This window comes from Citrus sinensis, chromosome 1 (assembly GCF_022201045.2).
Source record: "Citrus sinensis cultivar Valencia sweet orange chromosome 1, DVS_A1.0, whole genome shotgun sequence".
Lineage (NCBI taxonomy): Eukaryota > Viridiplantae > Streptophyta > Magnoliopsida > Sapindales > Rutaceae > Citrus > Citrus sinensis.
Genome location: NC_068556.1, coordinates 19265717 through 19286323, shown reverse-complemented (window position 1 = coordinate 19286323; position 20607 = coordinate 19265717). Strand labels below are relative to the sequence as shown.

Here is a 20607-nt window from a genome sequence, read left to right as displayed (position 1 = left end):
CTCATCAATTCCTACATTGCAATCACAGCAGGCTGAGAATTCTTCAGCTAGCGCTGGCCAGAAATCCTCCCCAGTCTGTGGAAGGAATGTGCCATCAATCCTGAGCACATGTCCTAGTCACCTCTCTGAACTCAAGTACTAAAATCTAGATCAACTAGAATGCTGGCTCAAAGTTTTGTCCCCAATGTCAGTCTTGTAGTCGCCTCCCAATGATAATTGATAGCCTTTTTGGCTTTAAGGGGGAGTTTAAATGTGTGTTTATGAGAGAGGCACGTGGATTTCTAGCAAATGGAAAAGAACTATGAATATGATTTTCCATGGGGCATGGCAGCATCAGGTATGAGCAGAGATGTTAAGAAAACGAAGATGAGAGGAAGACAAAAAAGAAGAGGAGAGAAGACAAAAACGAAGAGGAGAGAAGACGTTTGGGTTTGCTTTGCTTGGGTCAAACGGCAACGTTGCTTTTGTTAGGGTGAAACGGCAACGTTTTATGGAGAAGTAAAAAGAAAAAAAAATCAAACCGCGTTGTTTTGATTTAACTTTCGGGGTTTGACTTAGGGTAAACAGCAGAACTCGTTTTGATATTAGCATTTACTCAGATATTCTTCCATCTTTAACGACATCTCTTATTTTTATGGCAAATATATTGGCACAGGTCCTATAAATAATCCTATCAGTCCAAGCCTAGAGGCTTCCGCGGTGGTCACTTGCACTGCTTAAGGAGGTTTCTCCGGCAGCGACTTGCACTTATCTTGAGTAGGCACCATACAATTTTTCCAATATTCACATGAAATTTTGATTCAGAAAAAGTGTTTGACGGGCCGTTGGCAATTGTGTTCTCTTTGGTTTAATTATCGTCGTAAAATGTTATCTAGGAAGCTTCATTTCTCTTATATTTTCCATGAGGCAATATGATTGTTGATAAACTTGTTAATTTGGGTGTTGGTCTCAATTCTTTACATTGATGGATTGCTCCCATGATTGAAATTTATGGTCTTCTTTTTCATGATGGAATGGGTTATCCTTATTAATAGGTTTTATTATTTTATGTACTAATTTCTTTTTTCCATAGTTACTGTTGTTGGATAAGGCTCTAATGTATCCCCGAATTGTTGTACTACATTTTTTTACTTTAATGGTGCATTTATATTTGTTGGTTATTTTATATCAATTGCTATTGATATCAATGTGCAAGTGTACACAACAAGTAATAAAGTTATGAATATTCACTATCGTCTCCACATGGACTGATGTTACTAGAAATGCTACAGCAATCATGACAATGTAAATTTCTTTCTATAAAAAAAATATAAATAAAGTTGATTAACTAATAAAACTAGCGACTTAACAAAGTAAATGCAGTGACAAGAGTAAATTGGACGGTGTGTGCAAAAAGAATTCAATATGAATAAGGTAGTTGAATGATCAAACTCTCTTGATGGGATGACTGTTTTATTCAAACTAACACCAGTTGCTGCAGCAACTCCTATAGCACTTGGCAGAATTACCTTGCATCATCAGTTGTCGCTTGTTGGATCTCTCACACCCTTATGCAACCTAACAATGATCAGGTGTTCTATCACATAAGATATGACATTATAAACATATACTCTCTCTACCTTACAAGGTGAATCCATGTATCTAGTTCATCACAAATCTTAACTCAAGTGTGGCTCTTTTGGAATTCAAGTTAAACTCAATCTAGGAAACTTGACTTAAGATCAAGTATTACTCTAATAATTTCCACTAAGACAAGCCCTTTTATGGCTCTCTCTTAACTTGAATCATTAAATGGGAGGTCAACCGAAATAATGATTGTAATAAAAGCTATTAAAGTAAAATGCTACAGTAATCTTACAGCAACTCATAAGAACAGTCAAGGACCCATCTATATTGTTTGTCACTCAACTACAATCAAATTTAGTTCATAACTTAAAAAAGAAAAATAAACAGCAAAATATCAGACATGAAATACATTGTTTCAATCAGAGAATAAGTAAGGAGACAAGTAAAGAATGATGAAAATTGAATCCAAATATTTCTGTAGATTTTTTCAATGGTGCAGACTTGTTCTCTCTTGAATTCTACTTCTTCCTTCTTTTTTCTCTTGATATTTCTTTTTATGTTGATTCACCGCCCCATTTTTCATATGATGCGTGCTCCTTTTATAATTGAAAACTATGGTAGACAGAAGCCTGGGGCGCGTATAAGTCAGATTAGGAAACTACAGATCTCAATTTTGCAAGTATCCCGCGCGGAATTTTCTCTGTCGTTATTCCAGGATTGTTACAGCAATGGTTGCTACAACAACTGCATTATTCCAGATTTGTTTCAATTCTTTTGTAGCCATGTTCTTTCCTTATTTTTGCAAGTTTATTGCATCAACATTCCTTCCTTAAAATTTGAGCTTCTGGACACCTACAATTATGCACACAATTTAAGCACGAATTATTCTAAATCAAACAAAACTTATTAAGAATAACTTAAAATGAATGTTTATGCAAAATATAATAAAAATGTAATGAAAACACATCATTTACTCTCTAAGTAATATTGATTTAAGTTTAAAAGTGTTATGATAACTCTCATTTCATAGAATTATCAATATTATATTGTATTATTATAATACAAGTATATTATATTCTATTGTATTACATTAGTATTGTATTCTAATAATGTTATATAATATTTCGTGCTACATTATATTATATTAATTTTTAATTATATTTCGTTTGGTATATACTGTATTGTATTATTTTTTTTATTGATTAATTTAAAATACATAATTAAAAAATAATATTTATTAATACTTAAAAAATATTAAATATAGAAATCTTAAATTTTAGAAATTTAACTTTTTTTTAGTATAAATGTTAGAAAAAGTATTATAAATCTTCATAAAGATTGAAGCTTATGATCTTAAATTTTCGGCAACATAACATTTATTTTTTCAGCATTTTTCATATATATAACTTATGAAATAAAAATCTAATCTAATCACTCAATGAAATAACCTCTAAATAATATCACAACTTAAATAAAAGTTTACATAAAACTCTGAACATAATACAATAATAAGGATCTAAACCATGATTGAGGACATAACAGGAAACAATGTCTAATATTGATAGTTATTTCAATCAAATCATTCAAGCAATGTCAATCAACAAGATTGAAGACTGAAACCACAAATTTCATACCATGAGGTTAACATTCTGCATATTAAACACAATTTCCAAGTGTTTTTTTTCCCATACTTTTGGAAGGTTCCACAACCAATTTCTCAAGCACTGTTGCATTTTGCAGCACGTAAAATGTAACTTCAAGATCAAATTGGCACCCAAGAACCCATGTAATTCAACCACCTTGAGGTGTTACGATAGGATTTTGGAAATTGCTATATTTTCTTTCCCAATCTTCAGCCTCGATCATCTACCTGCAACAATGAAAACAAGCACCGTACTGCAATCACATGTTTAACTCCATCACACTCATTTAGAGGAGGGAGGGAAAAACATTAATAACACAAAAATAATTAACAATACATAACTTAAAAATTCAGTATATTCACGTAGAATCATCATATAAACTCGTAACACTAAAAAATCTTGCATAATTTTTGTAGGACTGTTGGGCACAAATTATTACAGCAAGAAGCATATTTGCCAATAGAAATAATATCATGCTAGAAATCATAAGGACTATCATAATAAAGGATCCTAATGAAACAAAATTATAAGGATTCAAAATCTCTTCCAAATTGGTTCAGTTCTATGAAACCTATTTATTCTTGATATGTTTGTTACAAATGATACAATGTTTTAAAGATCAATTAAATTATTAAAAAAAAGAATTCAGAGAACTTCACAAATCACAATCACCTCTGTTTAATAAATATCAACAATTAAAGGCATGGCATAACTTAAAGAACAAGATGATAAATTTCCACAAATCTAAATGCTAGCACAGTTATTTTGGTTTTGTTAATTATGTTATTTTTTTCTATTATAAAAAGCTTAAAACAAGTTCAACAAAATCAAATATCAGATGTACAGTTTAACAAAAAAAATGACGAAAAAATTGAAAGCAAAGAATAAAATCAAACCTTTGGTAAATGCACACTGATGCATAAAATTTCCAAGAAACGTAAAACTAAATGATTCACTCATCGTGGCAACAAATCAACTGATCATTGACAGACACACACACACACGAATTTTCCAATGCCACCACTTTTTTTGTTTTGTTAATTCAACTAATCAAGAATAACATGCTAGCTTCCTCGGTTCGAGACTTGGGAATGCAGCTGCGTTAAATACTTGTTGGGAGAGCTTTGCCACCTTAGTAGTCCTACCCGGCTCGAATCTAGATTAATCGGGGCCCAATGTGATCTTTGGATACCAAATGGTTTAATACACAAAAAAATAACATGCTAGCTATTTAGCTTTATTGACAGTAATATAAAAGATGTTTCAAATCAATTAAATTAATGGAAAAAAAATTCAATGAACTTCATAATCACCTCAGTGTGGTGTGTCGTGCATCACGGTGGAGATGATTGGCTTCAGATCGCGGTGCAGACAACTGGCCTCAGATTACGAGGATGATGAAGACAGATCGTGATGGAAACAAAGGCAGATTGCGAAGGCGTTGAAGTTGGTGGTGTCGTGCATTGCGGTAGTGTCGTGCAACGGTAGCAATGGGGCTAGTTATCACGCGACATGTGGTGGTGGAGCTGTAGTGTTCAACGACATTCAAGATGGTGTGGTGATGGAGCAAGACTGCAATGTGTTGGAAAGTCATAAGAGAAGAGTAAAATTACTTCATGGATGGTGAAGCAAGGCTACCATGCATTTGGAGGAGAGGAGAAGAAAAAATTGCTTGATGGGTTTAGAAGAGAAAAGAGAAGATGAAAATTTTACAATTCGGTACAAAACCCAACTACCTCACAAGTTTTTATTAGACAGGTAATAGGTTTGACAACATTAACTGTTAAAATATTGATGGGTGAAACAGGGCCAGAGGTAAAATAAAATTGGAAAGAAAATGAAGAATAAACACAAAGAGGATACTAGAAATTACGTGATTCGACTTTTAGCCTACGCTCACGGACAATGATAGAAGGAAAATATTTTACTATATTGGAAAAATTACAACTTCTCTCTAATAATAGGAGAGAACATTTATATTCTCTCAATAATTAGGAAAAACTACTCTCACTTCCCAAACCCCAATTATACCCAACATTCTCAATTAAAGAGCAAGTATATTTAGCTTTCAAATTTTTAGCTCTCTCAAAATAGAGGAGAATAACTAGGGAAAAAAATGGGATGATTAAAATGACGGGGTGAGCCCCTCTATTTATAGCCAAAATTGACTATCATTTTAATTTTTTTTTCTTGTCAAAATTTACTGCAGCACCACCATTTTTCCACGTTTTGGCATCGTCAATGTCAAAACCGTGTGCCACCAATTTTGCTTCTTCAAAGTTGCTGCAGCCCTCTTTGATTTTTCTTTGTTCAAAAAGAGCTGCTTCTAGAATTTGACAGCCATTTTTGTTGACATTCTCCCACTTGGAGATTTGATTAAGAATCAATCAATCTCCACACCATCCTTTCTACTTCGTCATTGTCATGTTGTTTACGTTTTTACCAGGCCACAAGAGAATCTACTCCATACAAATTTTTCAGTATTGATTGGTTTGGTCACAATATCTGTTAGGTTCTCCTTGGTATTGATTTTCTGTAAATCCACACTTCCATTTTCTACTACTTCTTGAATGAAGTGGTATTGAATTCCTATATGCTTTGTCCTGGAAGGAAATGCTGGATTCCTCGTAATGTGCAAGGCACTTTGACTGTCACAAAACATAGAAATTTTCTTTTTTTTGTGCTCCGGCTCTTCCATGAACCTTTATATCCAAATAACTTCCTTGCAAGCTTATGTAGCTACCATGTATTATGCTTATGTTGTAGATAAAACCACAACGGTCTGTAGTTTTAAAACCCATGTTACAACTTCTCCTGCAAGTGTAAACACATAGCCTATAATGGATTTTCTTTTATCAAGGTCTCATGCAAAATGTGAATCCACATAACCCTTAACAATAAACTTTGATCCTCTGTAACATAATGCAACATCTAAGGTTCTTTTGATGTATCTTATAATCTTCTTTAAAGTTTTCCAATGCTCTCCACCAAGATTTGTCATATATCGACTGACTGCTCCCACTATTTGTGCAATGTCCGGTCCTGTACAAATCATAGCGAACATTAAATATCTCATTGTTGATGCATACGATACTCGAGACATCTCCTTCCTCTCTACTTCATTACTAGGACACATATTTGAGGATAACATGAAATTAATGAGAAGTGGGGTAGAAATTGACTTACAATCTTGCATGTTGAAGCGTCGCAAGATTTTCTTCAAGTAATTCTTCTGTGAAAGCCAAATCTTTCTTTTATTTCTGGTTAGATGAATTTGCATCCCTAGAATCTTATTTGTTGGTCTCAAGTCCTTCATTTTAAACTCCTTAGCAACTTGTGCCTTCAATTTTTGGACTGAATATTTGTTAAGGTTTTCTACCAACATGTCATATACATACAACAGCAAAATGATTAAATCATTATTTTCAAACCTCTTATAATATGCACAATGGTCTGAACTGAGTTTGCTGTATCGGAAGCTCATTATGATGAATCAAATCACTTATACCAACACATCGGTGCTTGTTTGAGACCGTATAGAGATTTGTTCAACCTGCAAACCAAGTTCTCTTTACCCTTTACAGCAAAATCTTTTCGTTGGAGCATATAAATTTTTTCTTCAAGTTCTCCATGAAGAAATGCAGTTTTTACATCTAACTGCTCTAAATATAGGTCAAATGTAGCACGCATCACCAAGACTACTCTGACTAGTGTAAGTGGAACTACCAGATAAAATATCTCATTGAAGTCAATACATTCTTTCTGATCATATCCTTTCACCACTAATCTTGCAGGATACCGCTCCATTTGGTCATTACTATCACGTTTGATCTTGTAGACCCATTTGCTTCCAATAGCTTTTTTTCCACATAGTAGTGGTACAAGTTCTCATATCTTATTCTTGTGTGAAGCTTCAATTTCTTCATGCATTGTTATCATCCACAAAGAAACATTTGAGTTGTTTAAAGCTTCATGGAAAGTTGATGGCTTTCCATCCTCTGTTAGAAAATAGTATGCAACATTGATCTCTTTAACATAATTCGAGTGCCACACTGACAGTCGTCTTTCACGAGTTGACCAACGAACTTCTGGAGCGTCGGACTTGATTGGTTCTTACTCCTTATGTTCTAGTACTGCTTCAGAAGAATCTGAATATTTCTCTTCTAGATTATTTTTAATATGATACCGGTACAGTCTCTGACTTTTCCTTTATAGTGCTATTATCCACATCTGTCCTTTGTAGTTGATCTTTTATAAAGATAACATTTCTGCTGATAACGATCTTATGGGCAGTGAGGTCCCACAAATGATACCTATTTACTTTATCAGCATACCTTAAAAAGATACATCTCCTAAATTTTGGATCCAGCTTTATTCTTTCTTAGGCATTGTACATCACATATACATGACATCCAAATGCATGTAAGTATGAGTAATCAACTGGCTTTTCAGTCCACATCTCCATTGGAGTCTTTAACTCAATTGCCGTAGATAGTGATCGATTTACTATATAACAGATAGTTTTGGATGCTTCTACCCAGAATGAGTTGGGTAGACCAGCAGTCCTCAACATAACTCTTATTCTTTCTATAAGAGTCATGTTTATTTGCTCTGCCACTCTATTTTTTTTAGGAGTGTATGCTACCGTGAACTGTCTCCGGATACCTTCTTGCTTATAGTATATAAGAAACTTGTCATCTATATACTCTCCACCATTATCGGTCCTCAAACACTTGATCATTTTCTCATATTCAAGTTCATCCCGCACTTTGAATTCTTAAAATACTGTAAACACATCTGACTTTTTCTTGATTGAATATACCCAATATCTCCTGAAATAATCATCAATAGAAGTCACCATCTACTTTGCACCTCCCATAGATATGTCTGGTGATTCTTAAACATAAAAAAGAATCAAGTGTAGAATGCATTTACTTCTGGCAACATATCTACTGAACTTCAATCTATTCTACTTACTTGTAACACAATACTTGCAAAACGGTAAGTTCATCGATTTGAGCCCTGAAAGATACTTTCACTCAAAAAGATTCTTCAAATCTTGTTCCGACATTAGCCAAGTTTGAGATGCCACATCATTGCCGACTCTTCTCCATTTAACACAACACATGCATTAGCTTCCTATAGTGTTTTTCCTTTAAGCATGAATAGATTAGCACCAATATTTTCTATCTTCATCATTACAAGCGCGTTTTTAGCAATCTTCGTGATCCCATTTTCCACATGAATTTTGCACCCATGACTATCTGTTTGTCCTAAAGACAATAGATTCTTTTTAAAACATTTGATATGTTGTACCTCCTCAATTGTGTGAACTGTATCATTAGATATTTTTATTTTAATAGTACTAATACCAGCGACCTCCAAGGCATGATCATCACCCATATATACAAATCCTCACTAAGATAGGTTCATATGTATAGAACTATTCTCTCCAGGAGGTCATATGCCAGGTAGCTCCTTAGTCTATAAGTCATACGTCAGCTAACCGCTTTTTGCCTTCTACAATAATTGTTGCCTCGCTATAGAGAATTTCTCCTTAATTTGAGATACTTGCTACACATCCCTGAGCATTTTATGACTCAAGATCTTTACTATCTCTTCTCTTCTGGTTGTTACAACACTCTTTCTTGATGTGTCATTTCTTGCTATAATTGTAGCATTTAACATTCTTCTTACTTCTTGATTTTGATATGCCATGGTTGTGACTCCCACTGGGACCATATTACGTTGATCTCCCTCTCATCACCGATAGTGCTTTTACTTGTTGGGAACTTGCTTGATTGTCTTTCTTATTTTTCCTCATGCTGGTCTCATTTAATACGAAGGCTGCAACATTATCGTAGACTAAACTGTCCACTTGGTTTTTGTTTGTTAGATTGATGATGAGTTGATCATATGAATCTAGTAGACTTTGAAGTAAAAGTTATGTACCTTCATTTTCCTCTATATTATGACCTAACGTTGTGAGTTGTGAAAATAGGGCATTCAATGTGTTGATATGGTAGGTCACTGATGTAGATTCAACCATTCGAAAAGTATAGAGTCTTTTTTTTAAGAAGATATTGTTGTGCAATGACTTGGTCTCGTACAATTTTGTGAGAGTATCTCATATTTCCTTAGTTGTCTTTTTTCTCTACCGCACTGGATAACACTCCTTTTGCAAGTGCTGGGTGTAGATCATCAATTGTGTTGCCGTCCATCTTATTCCACTTGTCATCAGTTATCTCCATGAGCATTTCTCTAATTGCTGTCAAGCAATTATTTTTCCTCAACATACCATTCAGCTATCTTTATTTTCCATAACGAAAAATTATTTTTGTTGAACTTCTCAATTTCGTATTTTGCCACCGTCGCTTTTCACCACGAATTAACTTTTCTAGGATTGACTCTCACTATTTCACGTGAACAGTAATCATATATATAAATAGTGTCGTATGTGTGAACAATACCCCGACTCCAAAAAATACAACTAGTAACTCTGATACCACTGTTAAATAATCGACAAGTGAAGCTAGGTCACAGCTAAAATGAAATTGGAAAGAAAATGAAAAACAAACACAAAAAGGACATCAGAAATTATGTGGTTCGAATTTTAGTCTACGTCTACGGGCAAATAAAGAAGGAAAATATTTTATTATACTGGAAAAATTACAACTTCTCTCTAATAATAGAAGAGAACAATTATACTCTCTCTATAATTAGGAAAACTACTCTCACTTTTCGAAACCCCAATTATACCCAACACTCTCAATTTAAGAGCAATTATATTTAGCTCTCAAACTTTTAGCTCTCTCAAAATAGAGGAAAAGAACTAGGGAAAAAAATAGGATGATTAAAATGAGGGGGGTGAGCCCCTCTATTTATAGCCAAAATTGGCTATTATTTTATTTTTTTTCTTGTCAAAATTTGCTGTAGCACCACCATTTTTCTACATTTCGGCTTTGTCAATGTCAAAGTTGTGTGTCACCAATTTTTCTTCTTCAAAGTTGCTACAACCCGTTTTTATTTTTCTTTGTTCAAAAAGAGCTGCTTCTAGAATTTGACAGCCATTTTTCTTGACATTAACTTCTTGGTTTATGCAAATATCATGTAACCGCAAAATATTGTACTGTAATATTTTAACACAATGTGAGTCTTTAATACAATATAATGAGAGATGCCAAACACGACCTATATTTATTTCCTCTTATGAAGTTCGCTTGGAAAAAGTGAAAATAAAATGGACCTGCTTGTGTGGGATGGCCCAAAACTGAAACATACATCTAGCTTAATTTCAATGATTCCACCCAATTAGGAAATGGGTTGAACGGGCTACCACCTGACCAATGGCCCAAAACTCAAAACATATATGTTCGGATTAATTTCAATGCCTCCACTCGTACGTTTTGACAAATGTCATTGCACACCAACAAGTTTGGACGTTATTAAATCACCACCCAACTGTCACTTTTCGCATGTTAGTTGAAGAACCGCATAATAGTCAATTCCATCATTAAATCAAATCAAATTCAAATAAAAAAGAAAAGTGGTTAATTTACAATTATATAAAGTCGTGCATGAGACATCAATTGTAGCCATCAAATGAGTTGTGAAACAAGTACTTTTAGAAGTCATGATGAAGTCTATCGAATTTTCTAATTCTGATAATTATATTGAAATAATAAGGATTTGACAAAGATGAATAAAAATATTGATAAAGTTTTTTCATAAAATGGAATAAATTTTACATCTGCATTTGCTTTTAATTTTAGAAAGCTCTTATATTTTTTTATTACTTAAATTTTCTTGCCAACTTATCGGTTAAGGATGGCAAAAGGCGGGTTTGTGCTAGGAGCCCACTTTAAGATAAGCACGAGGGCAGTCTTACATGTATATTAAGGTGGTGGACAATCTTACTGTTGAACTCACGAGCTTTTTTAGTATAAAATTAAAAAAGCATGAGCCGGAACTTCATTATAATTTCCACAGCTGCTACATGTATATTTTTTATATCAAATCAGTTGTGTGGGGGCTTGTAGGGTGGCTTGTGTTCTGGGAATGGCTTCCCTACTATAGGATGTTCGAAAATCGGTGGCTTGTGTTCTGGAAACGGCTTCTCAATCTTGGGAGGCTTGTCAACCTTCGGAGGCACGTAAACCGGAGGCTTTGGGAATAGCTTCACCACAACAGAAATGGCTTTTTGCAACAAAAAGATTTTGTTGCCTAAAGTGCCAATTTTGTTGCCATAGGTTATTGCTACAAAAACAAGCTTGTCGGCCCGGTCGTCGGCCTAGCACTGTCGCCCTCTATGTTTAACAACATATCAAAGCATTTGTCGCCTCAAACTTCCTTTTGCAACAAAACAGATTCGTTGTGAATGAGTCTTCAACTTGTTTAGAAAATAATTTGGCAACAAACTTTTTTGTTGCGCTAAACAATTTTACACAACAAAATTATTTTGTTGTGCTAAACAATTTTACACAACAAAACTATTTTGTTGCGCCAAACAATTTTACACAACAAAATTATTTTGTTGCGCCAAACAATTTTACACAACAAAATTATTTTGTTGCGCCAAACAATTTTACACAACAAAATTATTTTGTTTCTATATAGTTATTTACTACAAAACTAATTTGTTGCTAAGAAATAAAGTACTACATAAAAAAACGCATACCAACAAAGGTGTTTGTTAGCTAAGATCATTTTAGGCAACAAAACTACTTTGTTTCTTTATGTTGAATATTTTACAAATTTGCAATAAATATTTAAATATTTTTAGAAACAAATCAATTTTGTCATTAAAAAATACTACAATTTTTTTTAATAATATCATGGTATAAAAGGAAGCAAACCAAGTTCGTTGGGAAAGATACCAATTTTTTTTCCCTACCATGACAATAATAAACTAGAAATATATGTTGAGAAATCTAACAAAAAAATCATTAATGTCATTGAACTAATTTAAAAGTTAAAGGCCCATTCAATATCCAAGCTATATATATATATATACAAAATTGACTTTAAGAATCACATATGATAGTCAAATACAAAAGTGGATTGTCATCTATCCCAAAAATGTAATGAGCAAAAATTATAAACGATCTCTAATTACAGCTACTCCAAACTCCAAATACTTAAAGATATGACATGCACCAGCAGTAACCAAAAAGATCAAGTGATGGCCAATTCAAAATACTAACAAGTTCAAGATACTCTAAGGACATCATTGAAATGAGTAATCATTGAGTAGCTGAATCTGTAAAGCGAAAAGCGGATCCTTGAGAAGAAAAAAATTGCTGCATCATACCCTCAAATTGGGACAATCTGGACTCCAATTGATCAATAGTCTTCTTTTGCTCTTGAAGCTCAACATCTTGTGAATCCAATCTACTTTGTTGTGAAGATATAATACCATGCAATCTGTCAGCCTCAGAAGTACCAACACCGTGGTTTGAAGTTGGGCGTGGTCCGTTGCCAAGTCCTCGAAAATAGCCTGATTTCTTTCCAAGTACTTCAATGCATATTTCCCTTTGAGTTAGTGGTTTTGCTTCTTCAGGATCAGTTTGTTGCTGTTGTTGTATCTCTACCATTTGGTCCTATACATAAAGCTTCGTTAGTAAATGAAGGAAGAACAAAAAGAATTTTATTAATTAAACAGTTGAAATTTAATCCATTGGTCATGGAATTAATTTGTATTAAGGCGTAAATTGAAAAAAAAAAAAGAAACTTGCTATTATACTTATAAATCTAATTATTTGATATTTCAAATAATAAAGTTAATTGGAGCATGAAAGAAAAATTAAGAAAAAAAAACTCAATGAGTAAACTTTCATCAACAGTATGTAGGTGATAAGAAATAATAAAATTAAAAATTTTATTTCCAATAAAGCATCTTACATGGTTTAAGTGTGCCACCTCATTCACCCAACCTTTTGTCTTGCTAAAATGAGTGACGCGAAATAATTCTATTTCACCATCAACCGTGTCATCCTCAAGATAATTAACAAAAGGTCTTGATCCCCCACAATGGACATATGGGAGCTTAGCACGATTAGCTTTGTTTTTGGTAGATTGAGTCTACATTAAAAAAATATAACAGTAGAAAATAAGATACATATACAAGCATATTGACAACTAGTTGGACAATTTAAAGTTCATAATATAAATATCATTGGACCTGGAAACTTGCGGAATTGTAAATGTTATGACAAAGCCAAGCCCAATCATCTGGACATATGCCTGGATATGAATGCTTAAGTGCCTCTTCAAAGGATGGATAATCCAAGTAATGATCATACATCCAATGTCTCATATCCCGATATCTCCCACCCATAATGTTATTCACACATCGACGAACATGTGGTAAGTTCAAATCAATATCAAACTTTGACTAAATTTAGGAAAAAAAGATATCTCAGTTTATAATTTAAAAAAATGATAGATGAAGAATATTAATAAGCATAAGTACTTACTAATAGTCGATCAAACAAAACCTGCTTCTTTGATTCTGGAATCTTGCTCCATTTCTCATGTTGAAGAGGTGCAAACCTTCTAACCAAATATCCACACTCACTTGACAACATAGAAGAGTACTTATGACCTACTGGCCTATTAGTCTCGGGAGAGATATGTAGTTTTATCTTTCCAGATAATTGCACAATGTCATCTGTTTTTTTCCCGCGTGAGGGGCCGCGCGTTCTTTTCTTTATTGGCTGAATATCTATTATATATATATATATAACATGTATTAGTATAAGAAATAACATATTGTATGTTATATTTTAAAAAAAATCCTACCAATTAAACTCTTTAAATACCAAATTCTAGAGTTGTAACAGCACCTTGCACAAACTCTTGACTGGGCATAACAGGCTGAGATTGGGGAATTGTAGATGCGACAACAGTTTCTGCTCTTACACGTTTGGTAACTCTATGTCCAGGACCCATCTAGTAATTATTAAAAATATACATTAGAGTTTATTAATAATCAACATAAAAATAAATCAAGATAACTATAATTTTGTCAAAGAAATTATAACATGAAAGATATTTGAATAAAATTTTCATATTCAATTAATAACAACCACTTGTATTCTTCACAATATCTTATACGCACTTATCAAAATTTTAACCATTAATTCACATTTTTAAACAAGAACTAACTAAAACTAAACAAGAGAGTATAATATGAACAAAAAAAAAAAAAAGTAAGCTAAAAGACAACCGTGCATGAAGGAGTGAAAGGACAAGTCAGTTTGATTGCTCAAGAATCCCTTAAGAATACTTAGCTGCATGAAAGAAAGATATAAGAGTTAGAATATAAAAGTTAGTAAACCAATAAATTAATTTCATATTAAATAATAATACAAGAAAGCTTACATTATATCTATATATATAATACAACAAAGAAAACATGAATGCTTACACTTGAAGCTGGTAATAAAGCATTACACATGCGATTAAAAGTCAATATCACTATCATCATAATTCTTATTTAACTCTTCTTCACTGCTGGAGAAATATTCCTCCATTGTTTCATCTTCATCTTCCTCTTCAACAAGTTTGAAATCATTTGCATCATGATCTCTTGCCTTTTCAACATACACATTTGATGAAATTACTTGCGGAGCAACAACATTTCTATTATACAATTGTGCATTAGGATGTTCAAGTTGTACAAAGAAAACAAAGTCAGATGACTCATTCTGCTGATACACTTGCTCATTTGCACTCCACCTTCTATTTTCATCTTCATTTAACCTTTCTTTCTCTTGAACATCCCACAAACCCCTATGCTGCACCTTTTCTACAACCTTCCAGCCCACTCCTAACTTTGGATCATCAGTATAAGAAACTTGTTGTGCTTGAATAGCCAGCACAAAAGGATCTTCTTTATACCAAGTTCGAGTTATATTGATAGAAGTAAGGTGGAAATCACGATTAATTCTTTTTTTCTTAAGATTAGTGTCAAACCAATCACACTTAAATAGAACTACTCGACAACCAAGAGGATATATTAATTCTATAACATTACTGAGTGCACCATAAAAGTCAATTTCTTCATTGTCATGCTCCCCTGGCACCATTACTCCATTATTTTGAGTAGTACGATGCTCATCTCGACTTGTGACAAGAAATCGCACTCCATTCACAATACAACCAGAATAACTAAAAACTCTAACATCTGGTCCACAAGCTAAAGCATACAGTTCATCATTTATTGTTGAAGATCCCTCATCCCGTAATTGTCTCATCTATAAAACATAAACTAATTTATTATAAGCTTGTTATAATAAAGTTAAAAGAATAACTAATTAATTTGACAGCTAGAATTACTTACATGTGCTGCAAGCCACTTAGGAAAAAGTAATTGCTGTCTTTTATTTAAATTAGCACCACATTCTCTTTGTAACAACCGTTTGTGCTCACTATAATTTCAACAGATATGTTATGATATGTTATATATAAATATATTTATATAAATTAAATAAAATGACTAATATATTTTATGCTTACTCTAGGTATTCCTGGACTTCATCACAGTTATTCAAAACATACCAATGTGCAATGTCAATCTCTTGTTGTGATAACTCAATCTGAGCTTTACCAAAAGGTCGAACATTCTGAGAGAAGACTGAAAGTCCTCCAACTCTTTGTCCACCATCATCATTTCGCTCAACACGGTTAAATTTGGTTTCAATAGAATCTAAATATAATGAACAAAAAGACAGCGATTCATTTATGATATAGGCCTCGGCAATCGATCCTTCAGGTCGAGCTTTATTCTTTACATAGCTCTTATACCGACCTAAAGCCCTGTTCGACAACAAATGATTAAATTTAAAAAAGTGACTTTTGAATGTAATGTAAATATAATAAAAATATTATAATCAAATAATGTGATTACCTTTCAATCGGGTACATCCATCTTAATGCAACAGGACCGGCATATTTTGCTTCATGTGGTAAGTGCACAGCTAAATGCACCATTATGTCAAAGAATGCAGGTGGGAAAATTCGCTCAAGCTTGCAAAGTATCAATACAATCCCCTCCTCTAATTTATCCAACTCACTTTTATATAGTGTTTTTGCACACAACTGTCTAAAAAAGTTACAAAGTTCAATAATGGCGGAGCAAATATCTTTCCGTAAATATGGACGTATTCCAATTGGAAGGATTTGTTGTAACAAAACATGACAGTCATGGCTTTTCAAACCTGATACTTTTGCATCCTTGATGTTGACACAATTAGATATATTTGCAGCATACCCATCTGGAAACTTCACTGACTTAAGAAATTGACAAAATTCTCTTTTTTCATTTAAAGTCAGTGTATATGAAGCATGAGGTTTTAAAAGTTTGTTTCCTTCTTGTTTTAGATGCAACTCTTTCTTTATCTTCAAGTCCTCCAAGTCAAGCCTTGCTTTAACAGTATCTTTAGTTTTCCCCTCAATATTCAACAAAGTTCCAACTAAACTATCACATATATTTTTTTCAATATGCATAACATCCAAAATATGTCTTATTTTCAACTTGGACCAATATTCCAACTCAAAAAATATGCTCTTCTTTGTCCAATTTAAATCACTTGCACTACGTTTTCGCTTTCTATCTTTGTTATTTTCATTTTTTCCAGGCCTAGCTTCATTTATCTTCTCCAATTGCCTTAGAATGTCATCTCCTAAATACTCCTTAGGTGCTAGATCAAATTCAAAATCACCATCATGTTCTCTACTAGCTCTCCATGAATGACCATGTGGCAAATATCGACGATGACCCATGTAGCATATCTTACTATTCAACTTCCGTGAAGATGTTTCTACATTACAAACCGGGCAAGCTTTATAACCTTTAGTGCTCCATCCAGATAAATTTCCATATGCAGGAAAATCATTAATAGTCCACATCACTGCAGCATGCATATGAAAAGTTTGTCTAGTGGATGCATCAAAGGTTTCAACACCATGATTCCACAACTCTTTTAATTCATCTATTAATGGCCTTATATAAACATCAATATCCCTACCTGGTGCTTTTGGTCCTGGGATGAGTAGCGACATCATCATGAATGGATCTTTCATGCATTTCCATGGTGGTAAATTATATGGCACAAGTATAATTGGCCACATACTATAAGAATTATGCATGTTACCAAAAGGATTGAAGCCATCTGTTGCAAGACCCATCCTGACATTACGAGGCTCTTGTGCGAACCAAGGATATAACCTATCAAATTCTTTCCATGCTTCCCCATCAGCAGGATGTCTTAAAATACCTTCCTCAGCAACTCTCTTCTCTTGATGCCACCTCATATCCCATGCTGTATGCCTAGATATAAATAATCTTTGTAATCTTGGTTTTAAAGGGAAATAACGTAACACTTTCTGCGGCACTTTCTTTTTACTGCCTTCAAACTTGTACCTCGGTTCACCACAGTATGGACACTTCTCTAATGCTTTATATTCTTTCTAAAATAAAGCACAGTCATATTTACATGCATGTATGACTTCATACCCTAAGCCCAAGTCCTTCAACATTTTTTTTTCATCATAAGTAGTACTTGGTAGTGTTGTGCCTTCTGGGAATGCCTCTTTCAACAATTGGAGAATCATATCTATTGCTTTGTTGCTCAATTTATTAAGAACTTTTATATGCATTAGCTTGACAATAAAACTCAAAGCAGATAACTTAGAACCAGGAAATAAACTTTTTCCAGCCTTTTCTAACAATCCTGCACCCATTCTAAATTCTCTAGTATCATCGTGTATCATGTCAACATTCTCTTCAATATTTGTCTCCGAAGTGACTGCATCCATTGACATTGGCTCCCACATATCATGAATTAAATTATACATTTCATCATCATCCTCTTCATTGTCAAATGTAAAGGCACTCCTATTACTGGGCATAGATCCTACATTCATTTGACTATTGTCCACAAACTCAGGTTCTTCACCATGAAAAACCCATTTTGTATAGCTTGCTGCAATGCCATATCTTTTTAAGTGGGCTTTGACAATATGCAACGACTTGAAGAATGCATTTTGACATTCTTTACGTGGACAACGAACAAGATTATTCTCATGTGCACATTGCTCAGCAACCTTCATAAAAGACTTGATACCATCTAAGTATTCTTTACATAATTTATTTCGCAAATGCATCCAACTCCTATCCATTGTTCACTGCTAGATACTATGAATTAATATATGTAGGGAACAAAAACAAAACAAAAATAAAATAATTTTACACAATAATGTGGACAATTCTTTAAAAAAAATGAATTGTACCTGAAAGCTGAAGGTAATAATTAGAATTCAATTCTTTCTTCAAGTTTTTGTTCTCAGCAAAGACGAAACTCCCAAACAATTAACTCATCTGTGAAATAGAGTTAAAAATTCAAAAAACTATTAACAGAAGTTTGAGAAAGAATATAATCCTCAAGTATTATTTTATTGTTGCAGTATATAATAATTCTTTAGATGAATTAACGGCAAATAGACATCAAAATAATCCATTAACTTTAATTTAACAAATTAAAAATTAAAACAAAGACCCACTTAATAAATAATTAAAGCAAAACCCACTAAACAAAATCAAACTCAGCAAGCCAATATATAAAATAATACTAAATTTACTTGAAGAAATCGTTGTCTTGAGTGGTGTCTTCCAAGTACAACTCTTCAGTGGCTTAAAGCTTGGGCAGATAGAATAACTCCATGGCTGGGCAAAAGAAACAAGCGAGAGTAAAGTGGAAATATTATAGAAGCAATATTTTAATTAAGAAAAAATTGGAGATGGAAACTTTACTTCGGTTAGCGCGCGGTTTATTAAATAAAGGGCGCGGAAATAAAAAGTCTCCCACAAAGTCATGTTTGTTTTTATATTATCTTTATATTTTCATTTATTAATTTTAGCTTACATGTTATTTTTTTAATTTTTTAATTTATAGAAATCTCCCCAACCTTCATATATAGCTAGTTAAGTGTTGTGTTGAATCAATATTCAATAATACACTTTCAAGTTGTTAATTGATTTTTTTAATATTAATTTCAGTATTTTCCAATAATAATTTATTGAAGACCTTTTTGATCCTCTAATAAATTATACTTACTAGAAAAATTAAATTAATCCAATTTACCAACTTGCGAATACACACACCCCACTAAGTAATTTATTTTAAATTGATGTAATTAGTTGTCCAATAAAATTGATGTAATTAGTAATGATTCTTCATTCATTTAATTTCCTCTTGCTTGTAATGAATGATAGTACAATAAAACACTACTATGATCATTATTCATACTTCAATTCATTATTATGATCAATATTATTACTAATTGTAATTTTTATATGTTATTATCATTGATATCTTTTTTAAACAAGTAAACCATCGTTTTTCTTAGATTTAATGTCATCATTTTAAATTTTGTATAAAATATTATTATAAACCTTATTACCTGAAAAGTAAATTTGGAATCATAATTAAAATAATTTAACAATTTATCAAGACGTGTCAAAAGAGGAATATGGTTGCCAGACAAGAAATACTATACTAATTATAGTGAAACATGAGGCTATAATGGTGCCACATAATAGTTATTGAACATCATATGGAACTTTAGTGCAACAATCTGCTATTAGCAATATTGGAAAATTTAATATTTTTGTTAACCTTTGCGCAACAAAATTAATCTCGTTGCAAAAAACTCTTAGAGCACAAAACAAATTTTCTCGCTAATCACAACTTTTTGCAATATTTCATTTGTTGCAACTGATTCAAGTGTTTCTTGTGAAAAAACTCGAGCAACGAAACATATTTTGCCTTCATTAAGCTTGTTAGGCAACAAGAACACTTTTGTTGCCAAACATAGCGTAGGGCAAGAAAATATTTTGTTGCCATATATTCTAATTTTCTTGCCTATTCCACATCATTAAGAAGAACAAAATCTGTTTAGCTATAGCGATAAAGACTAATTTTTGTTGCAAGATATGAATTTTAGCAATAAAGTAAGTTTTGTTGCAATAGAATTTGTAGCCAATACTGTATTTTCTTGTGGTGCTTGTCAATCTTGAGAGATTTTGGGAATGGCTTCTCAACCTTCGGAGGCTCGTAAACTGGAGGCTTTGGTAATGGCTTCTCAGTCTTGGGCGGCTTTGGGGAAGGCTTCTCAATCTTGGGATGTTTGTAAAATGGTTTCTTTGAGTAATCAGCAAGAGATGGAGTGGCGAAAAGTACCACCACCCCAACGAGCAACACCAGCAAGTCTGTGAGAGACATCTTCTATGCTTTGTTTTCACTTTTTGTGATGGTACGAGATCAGAAACCGGTTCCCTTTTATAGTGCTGCTAATGTAACTGCTCTTATGTGAACAGTCATAATATCTAACACTT

General features: G+C 33.1%; 2 protein-coding genes across 5 annotated transcripts; both read right to left on the bottom strand.

Moving 5' to 3' along the window:
- Positions 1-12191: 12191 nt before the first annotated feature.
- Positions 12192-14159, bottom strand: LOC127903687 (uncharacterized). Its single transcript, XM_052444159.1, has 5 exons — positions 14030-14159; positions 13685-13932; positions 13390-13602; positions 13110-13289; positions 12192-12808 (listed from the first exon to the last, which is right to left on the bottom strand). Exons 1-5 carry the CDS (start codon positions 14157-14159, stop codon positions 12452-12454), a joined length of 1128 nt encoding a protein of 375 aa, XP_052300119.1. The 3' UTR covers positions 12192-12451.
- Positions 14058-19044, bottom strand: LOC107178912 (uncharacterized). Of its 4 annotated transcripts, XR_008053466.1 has the most exons (8): positions 18852-19015; positions 18504-18591; positions 16120-18398; positions 15729-16028; positions 15553-15640; positions 14638-15466; positions 14437-14500; positions 14058-14159 (listed from the first exon to the last, which is right to left on the bottom strand). XR_008053466.1 is itself a non-coding variant. In XM_052438384.1 (7 exons), exons 4-7 carry the CDS (start codon positions 17523-17525, stop codon positions 14672-14674), a joined length of 2589 nt encoding a protein of 862 aa, XP_052294344.1. In that variant the 5' UTR covers positions 17526-18398; positions 18504-18591; positions 18852-18936; positions 19024-19044; the 3' UTR covers positions 14539-14671. The 4 variants fall into 4 exon arrangements, 3 of the variants coding, with proteins under 3 accessions (XP_052294344.1, XP_052294335.1, XP_052294353.1); XM_052438384.1 differs by lacking the exons at positions 14058-14159; positions 14437-14500 and adding an exon at positions 19024-19044 and having other exon boundaries at positions 14539-15466; positions 18852-18936; XM_052438375.1 differs by lacking the exons at positions 14058-14159; positions 14437-14500 and having other exon boundaries at positions 14539-15466.
- Positions 19045-20607: the final 1563 nt, after the last annotated feature.

Coding starts and splice junctions, on each gene's coding strand:
- LOC127903687 (XM_052444159.1), bottom strand. CDS start 14,159: ATGGGTCCTGGACATAGAGTTACCAAACGTGTAAGAGCAGAAACTGTT. Junction 13,933..14,029: donor TGTTACAACTCTAGAATTTG/GTATTTAAAGAG, acceptor TATATATAATAG/ATATTCAGCCAATAAAGAAA. Junction 13,603..13,684: donor TTTTGTTTGATCGACTATTA/GTAAGTACTTAT, acceptor TCCTAAATTTAG/TCAAAGTTTGATATTGATTT.
- LOC107178912 (XM_052438384.1), bottom strand. CDS start 17,525: ATGAGGTGGCATCAAGAGAAGAGAGTTGCTGAGGAAGGTATTTTAAGA. Junction 16,029..16,119: donor TGGATGTACCCGATTGAAAG/GTAATCACATTA, acceptor GTTGTCGAACAG/GGCTTTAGGTCGGTATAAGA. Junction 15,467..15,552: donor CTAAGTGGCTTGCAGCACAT/GTAAGTAATTCT, acceptor TATGTTTTATAG/ATGAGACAATTACGGGATGA.